Source organism: Oryctolagus cuniculus, chromosome 2, assembly GCF_964237555.1.
Source record: "Oryctolagus cuniculus chromosome 2, mOryCun1.1, whole genome shotgun sequence".
Taxonomy (NCBI): domain Eukaryota; kingdom Metazoa; phylum Chordata; class Mammalia; order Lagomorpha; family Leporidae; genus Oryctolagus; species Oryctolagus cuniculus.
In genome coordinates, this window is record NC_091433.1 from 156,562,863 (window position 1) to 156,586,642 (window position 23,780).

The 23,780-nt window shown below is 48.4% G+C and overlaps 1 protein-coding gene, 1 long non-coding RNA gene and 1 pseudogene across 4 annotated transcripts in view; 2 read left to right on the forward strand and 1 right to left on the reverse strand.

Moving 5' to 3' along the window:
• PRKCE (protein kinase C epsilon) overlaps positions 1-23,780 on the reverse strand; it is a 502,363-nt gene that overhangs the window by 31,129 nt on the left and 447,454 nt on the right. For all 3 annotated transcript variants that reach the window (XM_070067858.1, NM_001082274.1, XM_051828578.2), the window contains 1 exon segment: positions 1-139. In XM_070067858.1, coding sequence (XP_069923959.1) covers positions 1-139 — 139 coding nt within the window.
• Positions 131-23,780, forward strand: part of LOC138848632 (uncharacterized) — a 33,133-nt gene continuing 9,483 nt past the window's right edge. The window contains exon 1 of the long non-coding RNA XR_011386659.1: positions 131-12,702. This is a non-coding gene — a long non-coding RNA (uncharacterized lncRNA). The remainder of the gene's footprint in view (positions 12,703-23,780) is intronic.
• Positions 12,696-23,780, forward strand: part of LOC138848631 (small ribosomal subunit protein eS8 pseudogene) — a 13,304-nt pseudogene continuing 2,219 nt past the window's right edge.

A 23,780-nucleotide genomic window follows, 5' to 3' on the forward strand; every position in this document is an offset into this window, starting at 1 on the left:
CTCCGGAGCTATGTAGTCAGGGGTGCCACAGAAGGTGGTGGTGGTCACACCATTGAGAATCCCTTCCTTGCACATCCCGAAGTCGGCCAGCTTGCAGTGCCCTTCAGCATCCAGAAGGATGTTGTCCAGTTTCAAATCCCTGAAAGACAGCCCAGGGCCACATGGTGAACGCTTCACTCTCCCCAGTATGGTCTTCTCGCATTGAACAGTCGTGCTCACCCCAGGGAATGCTCCAGAGACAGGAGTCCTGGAGGAGGCTTGACCTGCCCCAAACCAGTCTTAGACCAGGGGTTCTCTCTTGTGATGCTCAACCTCCAAGGTGCCTCTGCTCCCCTCAGTTGTAGGGAGGAGATTCTGTTGAGCCCAAGAATATATCCAGACTGCTGTGGTTTCATAGATTAAAATTGCAATGCACCAAGACCCTGCTATGTGCTGAAATCCCTATTTTAAACCCTGCTGTGAGAGAAAGCAGCAGCTTACCTACCATCCTCTGAGTTAGCCCTGGGATCTTCTGGGAGGACCAGGCCGACCCTTAGTATCAGCAGTGCATTGGACAAAACCACCTGGAAACGAGGTGCTACCTTATGGGGCATGACTGCATGATTGTGCAAGCTGCTGTGTTCCCCAGCAAGCTGGTGCAGGTGCTGAGTGCTTCCAGGAGACAGTGACCTTCAAGGGAAGTGTGGGCAGAAGGTAAGATTTGGGTGGCTCATGAAGGGAGAGGGTAGGAAAGAGGGCAAGGCAGCACAGCTGATGTACAAGGTAGTGAGGAGGCTGGAGCCGTGAGCCCCCGTAAAGAGAAGGCAAGCCAGGTGTGCTGAAACCAACTTGGGAGACACTAGAATGCCAGGGAGAGGGGCTGGGCATTCGTGATGAGAGCAATGGCAGCCCTGCCTGCACGAGCCTGCAGCATCGGCAAGACCAGACTTGTAGGCGCAGGCAGGCTGAGTGGCGGGGAAGGGCCTGAGGGTAGGAAGGCAGACACTGGCCGCAGTCTGGTCATGTGCAGCAAGTCATGGCTGGGCCGTTGGGCTGGCCTCAACCAGCTCAGCTCTCTTGTGCCCAGGAATCACATAGTTCTGTCTAACGGGGTTCCAGGTAAGAGTCACCAAGCACGGAGCCCTCAAGCCTGGCCCCATAGAAGAACTTAGGCTGTTCAGATGGAGTGCCCCGCGCTGGGCCTCCTCGGCAGCTGCTCTGGGCTGAGAGGTCTTGCAAAGAAGGCCCACTCCGCTGCACACAGAGAGCAGGAGGGGCTGTGCTCACAAGCCTGCTGGCGTGTGCACTTGAACTCCAGTCATCACCAGGGACCCAGGCCTGGGTGCAAAGGTGAGGCAGGAAGCACTTTCGGACCCGCCTGCCTCGTATCCATGACCCTGTTTCCGCTTACAGCTGGGGCTCCTTGAGAGAAGAGCAAGCACGTAAAATGTGCTGTCCTCAGCAAACGCTCACAAGCTATAGAGAGGGCAGTGAGCCCAACACGGCTGAGCGGTGCAGCTCCGGCTGGGGCGGGGGAGCAGGGAGACAAGGCTTGGATTCTCATCACCACTGTGGCTCGGCCCTGGTAAAGTCACCTTGTCTTCTCTGCCAAACTGAGACGACACAGCCCTCCTCGGAGGGCTAATGAGACGCTGTGTGTGAGGGCAGTGCGTGTTCAATATGGCGGCATTCACTGCCTTCACGCAGAAACTCAGGAAGCTGGGCACTCGGCCTGCCCACCTGCCAATGGTTGCAGCACCACGAGGCTGAGGTGTGGGGCAGCTGACTCAAACACCCTTCAGGCCCCGGTAACCAAGGTGCCTTGCCAAGACCCACGTGGCCCAGCTGACGACAGCACCAGCACTCTGTCAAGGCTACAACACCTCCTTCCTGTGTAGCCCCTTGAACACACATAAGAGAATGTGAGTGGATGATTATTTCCCCTCTTTGAGGCCTTCCCTCTCCCCTTGATCCACACTCAAATTTTTCTGTCTTGGCACATCAAAACCCTCCTGATACTTGTTTATGGCTGTATAAAACTCCACCACGTTTCCTGGGGGACATTTAGGATGCTGCCCATATTATGCAATCATGGACAGTGCCTCTGGGAACACCCGTGCACTGAGGCATTGTGCACGTGCATCACGGTAACTGTGCACATTTCCAAGAAACATTTCTGAATCAGATACTCTAAGAATGTTAATTTTTGGTGGAGGCTGTCAACCTGCCTTAGGGGTTGAACAATTTACACTTCCATCAGCAATTTATGACAGTGTTTGCTTCTGCATATTCTTGCCGACATGGTATGTTATCAAGTTTTGGTAGTCTGATTGGGGAAAGAACAGTGCCTCACTATATTCTTCAGTTTTTCTATAAGTTTGAGCACCTTCCCCCTATATTTAAAAGGCATATGTACTTTTTTTTTAAAAAAGATAGCTTCTCATTTTTATTGTTGTGTTGTTGATTTGTAGGAGCTTTTTACATATTAGGAAACTAATTTATGTGGGATAAGAAGAGCAGATACTTTCCCCAGTAGTGCTGGGCTTTTGACACTGGTTATGGTGGTTTTGTCATGTTGCTATTAATTTTTATGTAGCTGAACTGATGTTTTGTGGGTTTTTTTTGGGGGGAGGTACATTTTATATCTTCATTGAAAAGGCTCTATTCATTTCAAAATTGTAAAAGCATTTGCCTAAGATCACTCCAAGTACTTTTATGCTTTCATTGTATAAACATGAAGTCTCTGATGCATTTAGAATCTGTTCTAATGAAAGAGGTGAGGTTTCTGTCTGACTTTGCTTGTTTCTGGATAGCCCCGGGGTTGTCCCATGGATCATCTTTCCCCCACTGACTGAAATGCCGCCTTTATCAAATAAGGGCACTGAACCTCCATAAGCACTTGGGTATTTCTGTACTCTCTATTCTATAATTTTTTTAACTACACTCATTTAATTATTGCAGGTTTATAATCTGTCCTTAGACCCAGGAGTGTTGGCCCATATTCTTTTTCAAAATTTCCTGCCTATTCTTGCTTATGTATCTTTGCATATGAACTTTAGAATTATTTGTTTAGCTAAAAAAAAATTCTGGTGATATTTTTATTGGAAAAATGCTCAAAGTTATAAATTAACTTGGGAAGGACTGATATTTTTACAATGTTGAGTGTTCCTACCCAATAATGTTGTTTGTCTTTCTGCTTTCTCAAGTCTTATCTGTCTCCTTTAGAGATGTTTTAAGGTCTTCTCACATAGATTTGAACACTTCTAGTTTTACTTTATGGCACACTGCTGTTTGTCCCTATATTCATTTTCACTTTCTTTCTCAGTAAGCATTATTTTTTTCTTTTCCAACCACACACACATTGCCTCGCTGCTATAAACTGGAATGAAAATCTGCCTTGGGGCTGCATATGGTTAAGTGACTGACTTTTAGCCGATCCTAGTGTGGAAGGCACAGCCTTTCTCTTCCTTGGCTTGCCTTCCTCTACCTGTTGCCTGGATAAGGATATAATGCCTGGAGTCCTAATAGCTACCTTCCACCCGAAAGATAAGAATCAACCCCTAGGAACCCTCACGGCACCACCCACCCCCAGGTAACTTTCAGATGAAAAAGACAGAAACTTAGATCTTATTTAAAGCACTGTTGTTTAGAGTTTAGGGATGAGTTGTGACTGAATCCTCTTCTAGATAATCCATGCTATTATTTTATAGTTTAAATTCCTTCTGTAAATGAGGTCCTTTCTCCCATGAGATCTATCTGGTTGCATATGCCTGAGGTGGCTTCACAAAGTTCAGGGAAAATGCATATGATGAAAAAGCTATGCGTGGATTTCAACTTTTTTGAGCCAGAATCGACTTAATGCCATTTTCCACGAACTTTTTGAAGTGCCCTCGTGCATGCCAGCTATTGGTTTCTGCTTGTCATTCTGTACCTTGTCACTCTACTGAGTCTCTTGATTGACAGCAAAGAGTTTTCCAGATGATTCTCTGGATTTTCCACATTATCTCCTTCTCAGACTTCTTGCTTCTCGCTCACTTCTCTTGGACAGTGGCGAGTAGCACCTCTGGAACAATGACACGGAATCTCCGGGACCCTAAGCATCCGACTGCTCTGACCTCAGGACGGCCACATCTGTCACTTCCCCTATCCTCGGCCTTGTCACTTGCACCTGCATTGATGGCTATCTCACTGTGTTCTCCACCAGCCCAAAGACTTCCATGGAACCAGCTTTCCTCCATCATGTGCCAGAGGGCCAAATAGGATATGGGAGGAGAAAAGCAGGCCTTTCCAGCGTGTGGTTTCTCAACCCTGACACATTGGGGCAGCGGGATAACTGCCCCGCCCTGTGCATGTGTGTGGTGTATTGGAGGGTCGAAGGGGGCTGTCCTGTGCATTTCATGTGTGGTGTCATCCCCGGTCTCTATGTGTTAGATGCTGTTAGTACCCTTCTCCAGTTGTGTCAGCAAGTCTCTGCTTCAATTTCATCTCTTATGCTGAGACAGGAGCTTGGACTAAATCCTGCTTGGGGACCCTTGTACCTCCACAACAGTAAAGAGGCAGCATGGGGCTGACCCCAGGTGACTGCTGGTGACCACCTTTTAATTAAGGCATGGAAGACACAAGGATTGGAAGTCTCTATTTCATGCATGGACCCAGATTCCTCCAGGCTGGGAAAAGAAGGCTCTGTGGCCAGCAGGAGCCCACAGAGGCCACCAACAGGGACCGACAGAGTTAGAGGCTGGATGGTAAAACCAAGGCTCGCCTGGGTAGGAGCGCAGGTCTCTTCCAGGAAATCAAAGGGCATTCAGAAAGGAAATGCCCCAAACAATACACTTAAAAGCATTCTATGTGAGGGGCAAAAAAGAAGACCGAGTAGTTTCAGGGGAAACGAAAATGTTTGACTTCTAAGGCCAACTGTGGGAGTGGGGACAGGGAGGCGGCCTCGCGGGTACAGACCAAGACCCCTGAAATGAGTTTTCTGTGAAGTGGGGGAGGAAGTGGTCCACACGGAGGGAGAATGAGGGTCTGAAGAAGCCTACGTCTCAGTAATGCAGTGTCTGCCGCATGAGACCTGTGGGAGGTCCAGTTGGGATTTTAGCCAAGGCAGTGACAGTGAGCCGGCTGTTGCTGTCTCAAGCAGTGTGTCTAGAATAATCTGAGATGCATATTTTGACTTTTAAGCACTGCCTCCCAGGAGCAGCTGTGTTTGCATCTGGTTCTTTGTAAAGTGGTTTACAAGTCACGAGTTGCCAATGCCTAGTTGTTGTGATCTGGGGTCCCCCACCCTCTCTCTCTCTCTCATGCAGAAAGGAAATGAAGTAGTTCTGAATCTGCATGCTAACTCTGCCACTTGCTAACTGGATGACATCTGGCTCCACCAAAAGTATCCTCGAGACTCAGTCTTCTTATCTGTTCCATGGGGAGAAGACAGCCTTGATCTCACATGATGTGCCTGATACATGGCAGCGCCCCCAGAAATTCTCTGTCTTCTCCAGGAGTCTCTGGCTATCACTTCTTAAAATACATATCCCCTGCTGGGACAAGTCCCTGAATTCCTAACAGCTCGTTTATTTTTGAAAAAATGCGTATGAGTTCTTATTACGTCCAAGTCACTGAGATAGCTCCTGTGGAATGCAAACTATGAAGCATGTGCAACTTTAAAGTATGGGAGAGACCGACAAATGATGAGATGATGAGAGATAGACACACAGACACTGTAACTTCTTGCAGCCCAGTGAGGAAATCATGGATTCCTTTCCCTGGGGGACTGGGAAATGACACGGTGTACAGGGACACGAAGTTCCTGAGGGAAGAAAGCAAGGATGAGGGCATAGGTAGGGACAGGGTGGAGCTGCACAGGTGTGCGTAACCAGGACCAGGGCGACAGCTTCCAGACATTTAGCACAGCCCTCAGGACCCCAGATCTCCAACCTGGGGCCACAAACAGGGTTGCCCTCACTCCCCACAACTGCTCTGGGTGGTAGATATCTCAATCCCAAGACTCGGGGCTGGGTGGGAGTGGGGAGCAGCCTGGTTAGGCAGAGGCCGGTGAGGCGGCCTGGGACCTGCACTTGGGCCTCTGTGGAATCCTCTTGGCCCTATGTGCTGCTCAGCTGTCTCATCTGAATTCACCCTTTCCCACTGGGACTTTCCCAATGTGGTGGTAGATTCCAAGGGCCAGAAAGTTCTACCTTGGTGAGCCACACGACTTTTAGCAAAGGATTGGCATGCAAGGCCCCCGTAACATATCAGAAAGAATGGGGGAAATACATATACCCTCTTGACTTGAAAACTGTCCCCAAGAGACCCTGCTGCCCCTGTACCCACCGCCCAGCACTCAGCTTGTAACGCCCTCAGAGCTCAGGGCCTAGGGCCATGTACGTGAAGATAAGAGATGAGGACGCCAAGGATTTGGGTTAACAGAGTTAGGCCCCGGGGGGGGGGAGTCATGAAGAAACTCTGCTTGTTTTTTGAACAAACAGCGTGAATGACTGCGGTTAATCAGATGGGAAGAGAAGCTCTCCTGGCAGATGTTACCACACACCTCTGTCAGTGTAACATGCTCAGGAGGCAGCCATGATGCCCTGCGTGATGCGGGCGGCACCCTCCTCTCCCAACACCTCCCATCTCAGAGGCCACCTGAGGCCAAACGGGGAGGCCAACCCATCACCTGTGCCTCAAAACCAAAGGCCTCCTTGGTTCCAGAGTCAACAGGAGTGACCTTCAAATTGCCCACCACAGTGCTGATACCTGAGGGTCTATGGCAAGACTCTATCCCGGGCCAGCCTGCAAGGGAAATCTCTTCCAAGTCTTCTCATAGGAACATTCAATCATTTAGGAAGAAAATAATAACTATAAAAAAACTTCAAATAATAACTATAAAAAAACTTTAAAAAAAATCTCCAAATGCTTTTGTGAGCTGGACTCAGTGTAAAGTCTCTGATATTCAATGTTTCCTTTAATCCCCACAAATGCTCTATGAATCTGGTGGGACTGTCGTCCCCTTTTCTGGAGGGAGAAAAGCTGTGAGGGGTTATTCATCTGGCCCGGGACACCCAGGCGATGGGGGAGTGAGAGCTGGTCCTGGCTGACCTCACTTCTTTGCTCGCAACCACTTGCTGATGTTTCTCGAGAAGAAAAGGAAAAATCACGTGCACACTCCTGCTCTTCCGTGGGCTGCAAGACACAGCTGCTGCCGCCGGGGCGATGGTGGTTTGTTTCTGAGTCTCTGCACGCTTAGGAGATGGGACTGATAAGCTAGCGAGGCTCTGCTGGCCGGGCAGAGGGCCCCTTGTCTGGAGGGTGCACGCTCTCAGCCGCTGCAGCCACAGCTGGAAACTGCAGCAGTCAAACAGCATCCTGGGTGACGGCCAAAATAAACAGCCTGCGGCTGTACCTGGGCATTAAGACTTGGAATTACTGCAGAATAACTTATCTGATCGCATGAGTGTCCGATTACTTTTTTTAAGAAATCCAGTAATAAAGGCACAATCTTATCTTAATATTGCTGGATAGATCCTGATCCTGCTGATAGGATCCAGGCATTGATTGTGTCCCCAGCACGGGACGATCATGACACTCAAACCGAATCCTCCATCACTCTCCAGGCCGCCAAATCAACCTGCTCTTCACTAGGGTTCAGTGAATCGGCCAGAGCCAAGGATGTGGCCAACTTGGAGCCAGGGAAATGGCTGCTTTTCTTCACCCTCAACCGTGAGAGAAGATGGCCAGATGAATCAACCCCTGAGGACACTTCCAATCTAAGATCTTGGAGAGTGGGGGTACTTGGAGCCCATGCGCTTGCACTTGCAATCCTGGCTGTGGCACACCAAACAAGGAGTAAGCCTTGGCCAGCGTGTCTTCTTAGACAACACAGGAGCCAGACAATGCTCTCCTCCCACTCACATTCTTCCGTGGCACCCCAGGGACATGGTGCCTAGCATGGCACGAGACATCCTTTGTGGTCTCCTTCAGCCTGGCCCTCCAGCTTCACCTCTCAACCACAGCCTCTCACAGTTCAGATTGGAAGCCCGGGGGTCTTCAGATGCCTCCTGTCTCCTGTCCTGAAGTCCCGGTGCTGGCTCCACCATGAGTGTCTTTCACAAAGGACCACTCCACAAGGGCAGGGTGTCCAAAATCCCTGCTCACAAGGCCTGATGCCATCTGTTGTTGAAATGCTTGAAGACATCAGAGAGGAGGTGAATTCATGGAATGTGGCCACAGGCAATCAGATGGCCTAAACATACATTTCCAGATAACATAAAGGTCTATGAAAACAATTTTAATTGAAAACTATTAAAATCAAGGCCAAGAGGCTGGCATCATGAAACAGAGGGTTAAGCTGCTCCTACGATGCTGGCATCCTATGTGAGTGCCAGTGCAAGTCCAGGCTGCTGCACTTTGGATCCAGCTCCAAGTTAATGCACCTGAAAAAGCAGTGGAAGATGGTCCAAATGCTTGGGCCCCTGCCACTCCTGGCTCCTGGCTTTGGCCTGGTCCAGCCCAGTCCCAGTCATTGCATCCATTTGGGGAGTGAAACAGATCTTTCTCTCTCTCTGTCTCTCCCTAAGTCTGCCTTTCAAATATATAAATAAATCTTAAAAAAAAAAAAAGAAAGAAAGAAAGAAAGAAGCACACACAATAGACTCCTAGCCATTGACATTTCTGCCTTCTCAAAGATGCCTTTCCAGGCCGCCCTACCCAAAGCAGCCCCACCATTGCCTGCCCCAACCCTTTAATCTCAGCCCCAGCGCCTTGGTCACTTCCTTCAAAGCAGTGTTCACAATGTCCATTATTTTGCTCATTTATTCCCTTGGCTATTATTGGTTTCCCTCACATGAACTCCATGAGAACAAGGGCAGCGTCTCCATGTTCACAGCATGGTCCCCAGGGCCCTGCAAAGTGCCTGGTACTCAGTGTTCACTGGCTGTCAGAATGAAATGCTGGGCAGGGCCTCCCGTAAGTCCCGTTCATGACCGTCTAGTTAATGGCATCATTGCAACTGGGAATACAAGTATTGTCTGCTCGGCTCTACTAAGTAATCATTCTACAATATTTACTCAGAGCCTGTTTTGGTGCTAAGGATTGAAGAGAAAGAAGACACAATCGTCAGGACCTCACGGGAGGGGTCCAGGGTCCAAAGGGACGGATGGACAGACATCCAGAGCACTTGGGATGGTGAGTTCCACGTCAGAAAGACAAACAGTGCATCATCACTGCCCTTAGAAGGCCACAGCTGCTGGTCTCGCCTTTTTTGGGCCCAAGAATTTTCAGCTCAAAGTCCAGCCAGCACCGTGTCGTCCCAGAAAGGGCCACTGCAGCTGAAAGACCAAGAATAACCTTTTGGGGGTGGAGGTGGGGTGGGGTATGCGGGGTGCTTCACGCAAGTGGACAGCAGAACCTAGCTCAGGGCCGGGAAGGCCAGGAGACCACTCTTCAAGATCCTTTCTCCAAGACCATCAGCTGCCAAGACCAGCACGGGGCCACCTTCCAGGTCCAGCCACACAGGGAGCCACGTGCTCAGAGAGTGGTCGGCCCTTGGCAGGTCAGCCCAGCCTGGAGAGCGAGTGAGCAAACTCACATGCCGCTCCACACACGCTGGGGGGATGTTGGGGAAGCACGTCGCCCTGCAAAGCGGGGGTCACCCAAGTTACTTGGAGGCTATCAGAGACCTCAGGGGCAAGGCCAGGGGGCTGAAAACAGAGTGACCTCTGGGGGGAGAGAAAACAGATTTTATTATTCTTAAAAACGAACTCTTACATTTCTATTTGTTTAATTTGGCCACAGAAGGCATTTGCTTTCAGACCACGTGGGGCTGTTCAGCCGATCAGAAGAGTGTGTGTGTGTGTGTTTGTGCGTGTGTGTGTGCGCGCGTGCATGCATACGCTACGTACATATGTGTGTGAGGAAGGGACAGGACTGTGCTTGTGCCCACACAGGTGTGGATGGGCATATACCTGCAGCAGTGGGGACTCTCTGGCCCGTGGGCCGTATAAGCAGTGGTCCTGCCAAGGCAACAGCAAAGCATGATTCAAAATTCAATACATCTATAGTAGGCTTAATTTTCTTTTCTTTTTTTCTTTTTCTTTTCTTTTTTTTTTTGGACAGGCAGAGTGGACAGTGAGAGGGAGAGACAGAGAGAAAGGTCTTCCTTTTCCATTGGTTCACCCCTCAATGGCTGCTGCAGCCGGCGCGCTGCGACCGGTGCACCGTGCTGATCCAAAGCCAGGAGCCAGGTGCTTCCTCCTGGTCTCCCATGGGGTGCAGAGCCCAAGGACTTGGGCCATCCTCCACTGCCTTCCTGGGCCACAGCAGAGAGCTGGACAGGAAGAGGGGCAACCGGGACAGAATCCAGCACCCCAACCAGGACTAGAGCCCGGGGTGCCGGCGCCACAGGCAGAGGATTAGCCTGTTGAGCTGCGGCGCTGGCCGTAGGCTTTTTAAGTTGATAATTTTGTATGGCCCACAGATGATGTTATAAATCTCTGAACAGGCCTTAGCAGGACACATGTTAGTGGGTGAGGAGCAGGCACAGGCCTGGGGGGACAAGGTAGGCCAAGAAGATACCTCCTCTTCATCAGGGAGAGCTGGTGGAGAGCTACAGGAAGCCCCTGGTGCCCTTGGGAAGAGCACTACTGAGTATCTACGATGAACCGGTGAGCTCCACATTCGGCAGTGAACACAGGGGCGACCCAGCAGGTCTGCAGAACCCGGAGGCCTCCAATTGGACACGCTGATGGGGGGATTACCTGTGAAGGCTTGGGTTGGCAAAAATAATTGTGTGTGTGTGCGTGTGCGCATGTGCACGCACATGTGATGAGGGTGTGGCAAGAGAAGAAAGTTCGAACTGGTTTGTGAGCAGGACCGACATGGAGGGGCCAGGACATGCACCAGAAAGACAGGTGGAGAGCCTTGGGAGGCCCCGGCATCCAAGCACCCAGGCAGAGGGTGCTCTCCAGCCAGGCCTGGTGAGCAGGGAGCGAAGAGCGCTCATGTTTCCTAGGTCAGAGCCCAGGCAGAGTCACTCGCCCTTATTTATATTTATTATTTTCCCTGCTATGCACTGCAAACTGTCATGAAGAACTAGTGATACGTATGAGTAGTTGTATTTTCAAGAAAAGACTTTGCAGTCCCATGGGGTATCAGGTACCCGAGTTGGCCCAGCGATCGGCTTTAGTAAAGGCAAGAACTGTGAACTTCCACCCTGCCAATGGGTGGGAAAAAGCAACAGTTCCGCAAGTGACCCTGGGAGACACGACCTTGCGCATGGGAGCACCGTGCGCCCTGGTCTCCTCCAGCTGCCAGGCTTTCTGCCGGGGAACGTCCAGCAGCTTCACCTCCCCCCTGGCCAGTGCCTGGCCCAAGACCGGCTCCATGTTCCTGACTGCTTTCTCTCCCTCCGTTCCACCAGGCCCGGTGCTTCTGGCTGCCCTGCCAGCCCTCATCCGCTTGCTCCTGGGATGTCTTTACGTCCTCCTCCTTAAAAACAACCCTCTTCCGCCCAGCCTATAGGCCCTGCAAACTACGTCAGGTCTGTCCAAGGTCAGTGAACTAAGGTGGAGACTTCCTCTTCCGGGGAGCCTGCGTGGACTGTCCAGAAGGCCAGAGGGTCCGTGGAGGTGGCAGAGGGGCAGCAGCTTCGGCATACCTCTCCGATCCTGGTGGCAGGGGATAGAGATTTAGCTCCTCAGGTCCCCGCTGCCTCAGTCCTGCCTCCGAGTCTCCCCTGGGTCAATGCTTCCTTTTCATTGGAGGGCGATTTTGGGAGCAGACCTTGTTCCTGGTATCTTTTAGCTAAGACCCAAGCTGCCTCCCAGTGCATTGCTCCTCCCATCAGGAGCAGGCTGTTTTTTGGCCCCAGCCAAGGATGAAGTATCAGTAAGTCGTGTTCAGTGGTGGAGAGGTACTTACAAAAGGTCACTCCACCTCTGCTTTGGGGACAAGTGACACTCACATTGTAAGCCGAGTCACCCGCAGTTACTGTGCAGGTCACAGAAGTGCACTGCAGATGTGGGGGTGCACACCCCGACTTCAGCAGACCTTCACATTCAACGCGTACAGTTTTACTGGCTTTGAGCTACCCTGAGAGCCCACAACAAGCAGCCATCCCCCCGTGTAGAGTCCCTGTGTTTATGAAGCTGGCATGGGGGCTAAGTCAGGAGGCCAACGACTCGGCCGATTAGGTGGAAACAGTGTCAACGGCTGCGAAAGGGACATTTTCCAGCCAGAAAGCAAGGGCTCTGACACAATCAAACAGGAACGTGGGACTTGCTGCGGGTTCAGATCTGTGACAGGAAAGTCCTCCAGATACTCTGTTCTGAAATAAAGGAATTGTGATGGATTCATTTAAGCAAAGTGTTGTGGCAAAGACGAACTTCACTGAACATGAAGGCCATGGCTAGCACATGCTGTGAGAGTGTGCCCAGCATGGAACTCTCACTAGCTCTGTCCAGCTGCATCTCTATCCTGGGCTAGTCATACTGCTCCCTTTATTACATACACACACAGGGGGCCATCGGTTTGGACTAAGCACCTACATTCTGCCCGACAGACCAGACCAAGATGGAGTTGGTCATGCCGACGTCCCATATGTCCAAGCAGAAGCAAAGTGGTTTATCAGATCTTTCCAGAAATCAGAAGAGAATGAGAACAGACCAGTCTCCAAGCTGGCCATGTTAGCTGGCATGACAAGGAAGTTCCTTCTGCTTTCACCCTTAGACAAAAGTAAGTACGCGGCCTTCCACTTGTTTCTGTGGTTCTGCTTCTGTGTTCCCACATTATGAAACCCATTGGTCTGCCATAGCTGAGCGGGAACCCTCATTCTCCTTAGCAGATTGAGTCAGGAATCACAAAGAAAAGCCAGGTAGATCTAGAACTCATTTTTTGTAATTTCATGTCTTGACACACATAACAAAGTGTATACATAATGTAGAATAAAGTATATAATGACTAATGTAATATAGATAAATAGGAGAGAGATGCTGAGAGACATGTTGGTTTTATATGTAAAATGAAACATACATGTAATAAGGTGGTTATGTGGCTTGAGAATGAGCCCAGGCAACAGTAACTCTCAGTCTCTCTTTCTCTGTTTCTCCGTCACATACATTAATCATGTTATGTAACTCAGGGATCACTTAATGTTAAGGACGTGCTCTGAGAGATGAATTATAGGAGACTGTAGCCGAGTAAAGCTCACAGAATGCACTCATCCAGCCGGAGACAGCTATGACGCTGCTCGGTGATACCATCTGATGGGGCCATTGTCGTCTGTGTGCTCTGTTGCTCAGTGAAATGTCATTAAGACGTGCAGGACTGTATTTTATTATGGGTAATAAGAGATATGGATGAAATAAAGCACCTATACAACATGGTGTATATTTTATGATTGATATATACCATATGCAGGGGTCCTTCAGAAACTGTGAAAAATGGAATTGAAAGATGCATACTTGGTGCAAAAAATTTCTGAAATATATGCAGTTTATTATATGCATTTTCATAAATTTCTTGAGGACCCTGCATATAAAAAGATGTTGGGAGTTATGTGTTGCCTTATATATATGTTTAAAGTATATAGGTGATAAAGTATAATTAACATGTCACAAATATTCAGTATAAGTACTTTTACATGTTTAATATAATCCATGTGTATGTGTAGTATAATACATGTGCATACAGTGTCCATAAAATCAGTAAGTTTATCTGAAAATGATTATACTTAGTGGTGCTGGTTTCTTTCCAATTTTGAAATTTATTTTTATCAATCCAGTAGTTTTTGAGAATAGAAATGGAATCAACACCAACCAAAACAATAACTATTGAAACCGTAAAAGAATACAAAAACAAAATGTAGGAGCACGCATTTGGTGCAGTAGTGAAGACTTGGTCTGGGATGCCCGCCTCCCACATCAGACTGCCTGGCTCAGGTCCTGGGTCTGCTTCCTGATAATCTGCACCCTTGGAGGTACCAGCTAATGGCTCAAGTAGTTGGGCCACTGCCACCTATGTGGGAGACCCAGACGGAGATCCAGGCTCCTGCCTTCGGCCTGGCCTATGCCTGGCTGTTGTGGGTATTGGGGGAGTGAACCAGTAGATGGAAGATCTCTTTCTTTATCCCTGTTTCTCTGCCTTTCAAATAAAACAAAAACAAATAAACAAACAAATAATTTTTAAAAAGCAAAACCAGTCATTTTAAGCTAGAAAGAAATCACTATTTTTTCATGTGCTAACAGTCCCTAATGGATGATAATTAAACAAATGCTAATATCCTAATCTGTTGATGATTGTCAAGTAGGTTTTATTGCCAGAGATTCGCCATTAAGATATACACCCACAACCATACCTGCTCTTTTTTTGAAAACATAAATGTTCTGATTTAATGGAAAATCACTGCAGGGCACAAGTATAAACTGTAAAACAATTAAAGTCATAAATCCAAGTGGCAGCAATCCCCAGCCAGTCTTACAAAATCAAACTAAGCAGCTGCCAATCAGCAAAGCTCTGCCCTGGGCCCTACGAGTGCTAGGGCAAGGAACAGGCATAGGCAGCTTCTGGCTGGTAGCCTGCAGCGCAAGACCTGAAGATGGCCTGGGTTCCAAGTGGGAGAGGTAGATGGTCAGCTCCGGGCTCGGGAGGGTTCCAGAACCCAAGCTGCCTACAGCTTCCTAGTCAGCTTGTTCCTTTCCGTGGAAATAAAACCCATCGTGCATGCATTCAGATACTTACAGGGCAACTACTTGATGGTAGTCACTGTTCCTGGCACGATGGGAAGAAGCTCCCTACATACTCATGGAGCTTACAGTCTGATGCAGAAAGAGAAACTCAACTCATACAGCAAAAGAATTCTACAGAGTGACGAGTGAAAGAGCAATGAGCATTTAGGCTGGGATTAACCCTGCCCCACGTCTTGATTCCTTTGAATTAGTGAACAAATATGTACTGAGCACCTTCCAACAGGCTAGGCCTTTGTGAGATGATTTTTAGGAGCTAGAATTTTAAGGTTTGTCTTCCTCCATCCACATGTTACACGAGGAGAGAGCCACAAAGACACCACACTCAATGACAGAACCTGGTGAGCACTTACTGGTGCATCTCAAGTGCACAAGTTCGTCTCGTTCTCCTGTAGTGAGCACCTCTCTGCCATGGGTATTGGCACCACTCCCATTTTAGAGAGAAAGAAACTGAGGCCCAGAGAAGCTGATCACCTGGCCCAGAAGTCCACAGCTAGCATCAGGGTGGAGAACCAAGATTTCAACCTTGTGCAGCAAACTCAACCATAGCCTCTGTGTGTGCCCAGGCTGGCTGGTGGAGAAACAGGGCCTGGGACGCTGTGAGCCCCTGTAGGAAACACTCACGTTGGCCACATTGGCCGTATTTGCCCCACAGCCACGGTGCCTGCTCCTCATGGAGGTGGCAGAGGAGGGCTGGAGAGGCTGACTGCCTGGGCGCTCGCCGGTGGTCTCACTTCAGGATCACTGTAATTGCCCGCCCAGAAGGTCTTCAGGGGTCTAGCTCTCTAGCTTTGACTTCTCGGCCGTGATAGTTCATTGGTTCCTCGATCTTGTTTTGTAGTGCTCAGCCTGTGGGATACCTGGATGACTGGTTATAAAATCAAGGACATAGGATTAGGGAATATTTTCCCAGACAAGGACACTCAATGATGGCACTTAGGATGCTCAATTCCAAGCAGGAGACTGTGTGTCTTAAAGAGCTGTGCTGTAGATTACCTGGACTCTGCCTTCTCGTTAGCGATGCATGACTATGGTGATTTAATCAGTGGAACCTCCTGATCTGTAAAATGGGGATCAAAATACTCATTTCAAAGGCTTTCTGTGAATGCTTAAATGAGACGACAAGGGGACAGTTTATAATAGTTTCTGGTGCACCATAGAGGCCTGACAAATATTAGATCCAATTCTCTTTCATGGGCAATTTCCAAACTGTGCCATTCAAACAATCTGTTTCCTTATTCCTCTCTCACATGCAGTGGAGATATGGTCTGTTATATAAATAGATTAGGATACCCCCCCCCCTTTTAACAAGACTAACTACAGTACAAGTGTCACTGTAGGAAAGCAACACAGTTATAAGCAATAGTGACACCAAAAACCAGAAAGCAAAACCAGAATGAGGAAAGATAAATAGGATATCAGCTGAATACTCAGCCTAGGAATTTCAGAATGGTGGCTGCATCTGGTTGCTTTTATTTTATTTTTATTTCCCCCTTAAGAGATTTTTGTCATGGACAGGGGCACAGCTCAGAGTGTGAGTTGCAGAAACATGTGGACACCACGGGTTGGCCATTCTAACATTCTGGCAATTTCTGAGCCAATGGCACAGAGGTGAGGGGCAGTGAGCTGACCAGGCTGAGGTTTCCCATATCTACAAAGCCTGCCTTTGTCCAGCCTCCTTGGTCTCCATTTTCCCATTGACTGCATCTGTGAGCTGCCACATGTCTTTCCACCAGATTCTTTTTCTGGGCAAGTTAGCGCAAGTTTTTCTGGAAACCCTGACCAATTCCCCAGTTCAGGTTAGTCTACAAACTCCTTGCTCCTCAACAACAGCACACTGCTCGTGATGACGGCCACTCACGGTCAAAGGCTTATACACTGGGAGCAATCCCGGGCTCTGCCAGTGTATTTGATTTATTTTATTTATTTATTTTTTTTGACAGGCAGAGTGGACAGTGAGAGAGAGACAGAGAGAAAGGTCTTCCTTTTTCCGTTGGTTCACCCCCCAATGGCCGCTGTGGCCAGCACGCTGCAACCGGCACACTACGCTGATCCATAGCCAGGAGCCAGATGTTTCTCCTGGTCTCCCATGCGGGTGCAGGGCCCAAGCATTTGGGCCATCCTCCACCTGCCAGTGTATTTGAAAGTGAAGGGGCCCTGCTGGCTGACACCTGCCGATCGCCTGCAATGTGCACAGTACTGGCTGGAAGCAGAGACCAGTACTGAGAAAAGCAGTCAAGGGCAGCATGACCAGCATTGCCAAGTGCGTAATGCCTGCCTGCTCCAAGACAGGACTAGGGCAAATGCTAGCTTCTCAGTGTACATAGACATGACCCGTGGACACCGGCTGAGAGGTCAGAGGCAGATGTTGGCATAGGATATGATCTTCTACTTAAAAACAAGTCTGCACAGCTGTTTCTACTCCACTTCAAAATAAGAGAAAATATTAGGCAGATTATTAAGACCTGCAGGAATCAATCCAAGAATTTAGTGACATGTGAGAAGAATATCAATGACAAATCATTGAAGGGCAGGGATCAGCAGTTTTGAAATGAACAAACCCGGAAGCTGAACAGGCTCGGAACTCGGGCGGTGGAGTTGTTTGGGGAGCCCCCAACCTGTCAGCTTTCTGACCCGCAAACCTTTCTCTTCCCGTGAACTCCCTCCATCCCTAGGTTAGGGTCTGGAGGTTTAACACGGCGCTCACTCACACCTGGATGCTCAGCAACACCCGTACTGCAAGGGAGCTCTCTAGGGGCAGAGGGCCGAGGAGGCGCACTGAACTCACTGAGGCGATTCTTTGCTGTCAGAGCCTGTCCTCCTCTCACCCCCACCCTTCCTCAGGCCCCTTTCCTGCCCCCACGCTGACTGGCCTCAGCTCTGCCCAGCTGTCACTCCCCCACTCTGAGAGGGACTGTGTCTGGACTGGATCCCAGCGTGGATCGAGAGAAGAGGGGTGGGAATTCCCTTCTGTCAAACTCCTCCCGTACACACAGAGTACACCAGGCTCTGTGCAAGGGCCATGGGGAGACACAGAAGTCTGAGAAAGAAGCATGACCAGGAAAAGGCTTTCAACCTGACATGAAAATAGGAAATACATGTTGAAGTATGCATTAACATCAAATAAAAGGCATGCATATTCCCTTCTGGGCTCTTGCATGACCTGCACCTGCACCCTCGCCTGTGACACTCTTCCCCTCTCTCTTCATTGGCCAACTCTCGTGGCTCCCTGCAGGGAGCTTTCCTGGCCCCTTCCTAAGGAGTACCTTCCCTGCCCTAGTATTCATGAAGAGGAAATATGAAAGATCCCATTATGCATTGAGGGAAGGGGTGAAAGGGACCAAGCCTGGCTCACCACTCTATCCCCTCAGCACCTTGCACAGTCCCCAGGATGCAGCAGGCGCTTAAGCATCTCATGGCTCTTTCTGGCCAGTGCCGAGCCATGGGCATCACCCGTGCCAATTGGCAAAAGCACCACCAGAGTGCAGGCAAGGGAAAGTCCTACCATAAGAAGCAGAGTGGGAGCTCAGCCACATGGCTGCCAAGACTGAAGTCGGCATCAGACACACAATCCTGGGGAGAGGAGGCAACAAGGCATTGTGCCCTGAGGCTGGATGGGGGGACTTCTCCTGGGGCTCCAAGTGCTGTGCTTGCACAAGGATCCCAGATGTTGTCTATGGTGCCTCTGATAACGAGCAGGTGGCACCAAGGCCCTGGGGAAGAACAGCATGGGGCTTACTGACAGCATGCCATACCGCCAGTGGTGCGAGTCGCCCTGGGCAGTGCCCCTGGGCTGCGAGAAGGGGTCCAAGCTGACGCTCAAGAAGGAAGAGATGTTAAACAAAAACTTATCAAGGAAATGCAGAAGAAATATGATGAAAGGAAAAAGAATGGCCAAATCAGCAGTCTTTGGGAGGAGTGGTTCCAGCAGGGCAAGCTCCTGGCACGCCTTCCATCAAGCCCAGGCCAGCGGGGCCAAGCAGATGGCCGTGTGCTGGAGGGCAAGGAGCTGGAGTTCCGTCTGGGGAAAATCAAGACCTGGAAGGGTAAATAAGTCCTCCCTCGTGCAATCAAGGTGTTTATTGTTAGAAATAAGTAAGTAAATATCTGCTGGGCGACTAAGTATGAACATAAGGACTGAAAGCCACCCGGAGAGATCTCTGCTTCCAAGCCAGCAGGCCCCTGGACTATTACCAAAGAAAGTTCCATTAGGTAATGTTCTTCGGGAAACTTAGCGTTTGTTACCTGTGCCATAGCTTTGATGCCAAGCTGACTAAGCAACGCTGTCTGAACGCACGCGACAAGAACCGACCTGCTGGGTGGGGTGTTAGTACCTGGCTTGGCAGTGCCAACCCTGCCGCTTACGTCTGCCACGCCGTTCGCTCAGATTAACTTGTCTCAAGTCACTTCTAATCACTTTAAACAGGCCCTTCACTTAGAAACAATGGAGGCATGTATGAGTGGATTTGGGTTCACACTCCATTTTGTACTGTAGCGATTGTGTATGGGATGGATTTTGGTTTTCATGCTTATTTAATCCTCAAGTGAATTATGAATGACTCACTATCATAGGCTAAACACTTGTTTTCCTTAGAGGGTCCTCCCTTATGTACCCACTAATCTCTCTATATTGTTAATTTTCAAAAACTAATGTATTTATTGGCATGGGTGAATTTAGGAGAAGGGAACTATAGTCAAAGATATTGAAAAGTGGAAAAACTCTAATCAGCTGTATTTGCTTACATGAAGGGGATGGCCAGTTCAGTCCCCTCATGATGCACACTCAATCATCTGCAGGAAGCCATGATGTGACAACCCATCTTTGGTCCATATGTCAACTTCAGAAGGTTCTTTTTTTCCAGATAAACTGATCCCCATGATCTCAAACTTTGAGTCACCATAACCTAAAATGTCTGCAAAAACTCAGTGTTATCAACTGGTTCTAAAGAACATTCTAGAGAAACACAGCATGTTGGAAACAAACCTGTCTTTTTTCTCAAGCACATAACAGGGATAATACCTATTTTTCCTTTCTATCAGAACTTTAAGGTTTATTTATTTATTTGAAAGGCAGAGTTACAGAGAGGCAGAGAGAGAGAGAGAGAGAGAGAGAGAGAGAGAGAGAGGTCTTCTACCTGCTGGTTCACTCCCCAGATGGAGGCAATAGCCAGAGCAGGGCCAATCTGAAACCAGGAATTAGGAGCTTCTTCCATGTCTCACACATGGGCGCAGGGACCCAAGGACTTGGGCCATCTTCTACTGCTTTCCCAGGCCATAGCAGAGAGCTGGATTGGAAGTGGAGCAGCCAGGACTTGAAGCCCATATGGGATGCTGGCACTGCAGATGGTGGCTTTACCCAATATGCCCTCTATCAGAATTTCGATCATTCTTAAGAAGGGATAAACCATAGTGCTGACCAGAAATGCATCTTCCCAAATACCATTCCCCAAAACATTTCTGATGACATTTAAATATAATTTCAAATATCATTTAATTCCAATTTCCTTTCCATATAAACTTTGGAAAAAGGGAATTTAATTTAGTTTGATTGTAACTGTGAAAAAAATCTTGAGAAACTGCTGTAGGGAGAAAGTACTGGTGACTGACCGAAGTAGACAGGACACCACTGCCAACGACCACCAAAGTGTCTTCTTTGTGCCACAGTGATGTATCCCTTCTCCAAGACTGAACTGTATGATAAAATTTGCTTTCAAGACACACCATACTCAGTAATTAAGTGGATGTTGCTAGTGGAGAAATTATTTTTAATTGTTTAGCACTACTTGATTCCCTGTGACCATACAGCACCACCGCCTCTACCATGGTTCATGTTCACCGTGCAGGGATCTTTGCTAGAAATAGCAGGAGATCAGAGAGCTGTGACAGTCACTGCTCGTCCCTGATGACTTAGTTTGTCAAAGACAGATGAGCAAGCGAAGTGTTGGGTAAAGAATGGGATCTCTTTCCTCCACCCAGAAGTCTAAAAACAAGCAGAGCCATGAATGCATAGGATAATTTTTAACATACATAGAGGGCTCTAGCTGGGGAATGACCATAAAGTTATAGGCAGAGTCAAGGCGGTTGACCAAGAAGAGAACGTGTTTATAGTGATTTCAGTTGATTAGACTGAACTATTCTTTAAAGGGAACTTTGTATAGATGTCTATTCACATTCCTCATTGTGTCTGAGAAAGCAACACTGCCATTAACACTGGAAATAAGAAGAGTGCTGAGGGCTCCACACTAGTATCTCCTTGTAAACAAGCAAACATTTTAAAGTCACTTTTCAGACTCCCAGGCCTAGGGGACATCATTTGACAACTGCTAATCATTTGAACTCAGCACTGCCTTGAGTTTTCTCCTTGTATTAGTTTGCTTTTTGTGGTCACAACAAAATACTCAAGGCTGGGTAACTCAAAAACAAAAGATGCTCAGAGTTTTAGAGGGTGAAAGTTAAGTGAGTCACCAGCTCTGGTGAGGGCCCCCTGGCTGTGTCAGTTCATGATGGTTGGCACGAGGGTAGGAGAGTGTCCAGGACAGAGAGATTATATGGCAAGACAAGCAGCCAGAGAGTGGAGTGGGGCTGGTCTGGGTCACTTGAAAAGGAAGCAGGGTTCTGGAAGAACCATCTCTTCTGAGGATGTGGCCCCAAGTGACCAAATCACCTCTTGCCAGACTCCACCTCTTAAAGCAGCAGCGGGGAATGTCTGGCTTACGAAATCAGTTGGTCTGGCCCTGCCACAGCAACCACAGGCGGTGCCTGAAATTCAATACATCTATTACAGGTTAACTTCTAAATCAATGATTTTGTATGATCCATGAGTGATGTTGTAAATATCCAAATGACCCCAGTAGAAAAAAGATTTCCCCAATCTTGTCTTAAAGGTTTTGCGCCCCTTAATCCTGCCACATCACAGCCCCAACTTCCAGAACACGCGCCCTCCAGGGACAAACCACATGCAAACCATACCACTTCCCTTCGGTCAGTTACTTGCCACATAAACATTTGTTTCCTTCATTTACTGTTGGCAACTGGACTTCTTTTTGTTTGAAGAGGCACTGACCATTATACCACACACTCAGGAGGGTTGAGGAAGGAGTAAGATACAAAAGAATGTAAAACCCACCACACTGGCTTTTGACCTATGGGATACAGAGCAGAATTCTTGGGGATTGCAAGAGTAAAGAGGCCAAGCCACTCATTCCCTCAGAAAATAAAATTCCTTACTTTTGTGCAGTGCTTTCTACTGCCCCCAAATTCTTTTATTCTCATTATCTCATTGATCTTCATTTCAGCCTACTTCCTAGTTATTGTCGCACAATTGGAGGTAACAGTTAAAGCCAAGGGTGTGATTTGCTTATCTCTTTATTCTCGGTTTCCTTTAAGCAGTGTGTAGACCCCAGGGCTTTCCTTTGTAAAGGCCCTCCTTTCCTTGTATTTACAGTTCTGCCAGAGAGCCTCTGTAAACTTTCTTCATAAAGTCTAAGCATACATACCCGAGCGAGGCTTCAGAAACCGCGGCCATGGGCTGGTGATACTGCCACAGTGAATGGCAAAGCGGTCTGGCAGTATTTTCTAGAATCATTTCTCAAACTGTACTAGGAAGGACAGAACTGAATTTATGTGAAAGGTGAGCTGGGCTCATGGGGACCCTCCTAACTACAAAGCAGACAAACGCTTACGGACGCTAGAGAAAACAGCCAGTTAGTTCTAAGCCAGCTCTGAGCCCTGGCCGTTGGAACTCTGCCTCCTGACACAACTGGAATCCTGAGTTTCTTCATCTGTAACATGGAGCCAACACTATCAGCCTCACAGCCTGTGTTTGTGAGGGTCTATGAGAGAATTTACAGAAAACACTTCTTGCCAAACCCAGTGAACCCCTCTATAAATGGTATTAGCAGTTACCAAAGTGAGGGCATCGCTTCATAGTTCAACCTAGATCGGAGCAAGGACAAAGGAAGACAGTGAAGGCTATTTAGGGAATTTCATCTCCAAGGTCAGCTTTAGAGAGACTTGAACGTAGCGTTTATCTAGGGTCAGAATGGTGCTTTCCTCCTCTGGGAGCAGGGGTGGCACTGATTGCAATGGGCCTGTGGGAGCCTGCTGGGGAGCTGGGAACATTCTCCATCTTGGCCTGGGTTGCACTAGTGTCTATTCATGCGAAAATTCATCAAGAGCCCAGAACGGTATGCTACTCTAGGCCTATTGTATCTCCATTGGAAAAAAGAAAGAAAAGGGAAGAGGGCAGGAAAAGAGGAGTGGAAGGAAGGAAGAAAAAAAAAAACAGGGTGGGAGGTGAACGGAAATGGCTTCTCCCTTGGCCTTATCAGTTCCTTTTTTTTTTTTTTTAAGATTTATTTATTTATTTATTTATTTGAAAGGCAGAATTACAGAGGAGGGGGGGAGGGAAGGAAGGAGGGAGGGATTCCATTTGCTGGTTCACTCCCCAGATGGACTCAATGGCCAGAGCTGTGCCAATCCAAAGCCAGGAGCTGGGAGCTTCTTCCAGGTCTCTCACGTGCAGGGCCCCAAGGACTTGGGCCATCTTCCACTGCTTTCCCAGGTCATAGCAGAGAGCTGGATTGGAAGTGGAATGGCTGGGTCTTGAACTGGCAACCATATGGGATGCCAGCACTACAGGCAGTGGCTTTACCCACGAGGCCACAGCAGTGGCTCCTCAGTTCCTTTTCAATTGCCTACAAACCCTGCTCTAGAGAGGCTCTCTCAACAAGTGAGCAGAATGCAAGGAGAACAGTGCTGCGCTGGTTTCAGGACCAGACCCCAGCTCCCGTACCAGGCGTGCATGAGAACATTCTGGCACATGTTCAGGTGTATGATGCCAAGAGGTCATGCAGGCCTATTTTCAATCCAAAGGTGTTCACTGACGTGGGATAAAGGCTCAGTGTTTTGAAATTGGTAAGTATCAGTCCAGACATTTTTTTTGGTTAATGAACAACCTCAATTTTCCATTGTTATGGTTTCTTATTTCCCTTCATTCCTCTACACCTTTTTCCTCAATCTCATTTATTTGAGAGATGATTTCTTTTTTATTTTTATTAAAGAGGTAGA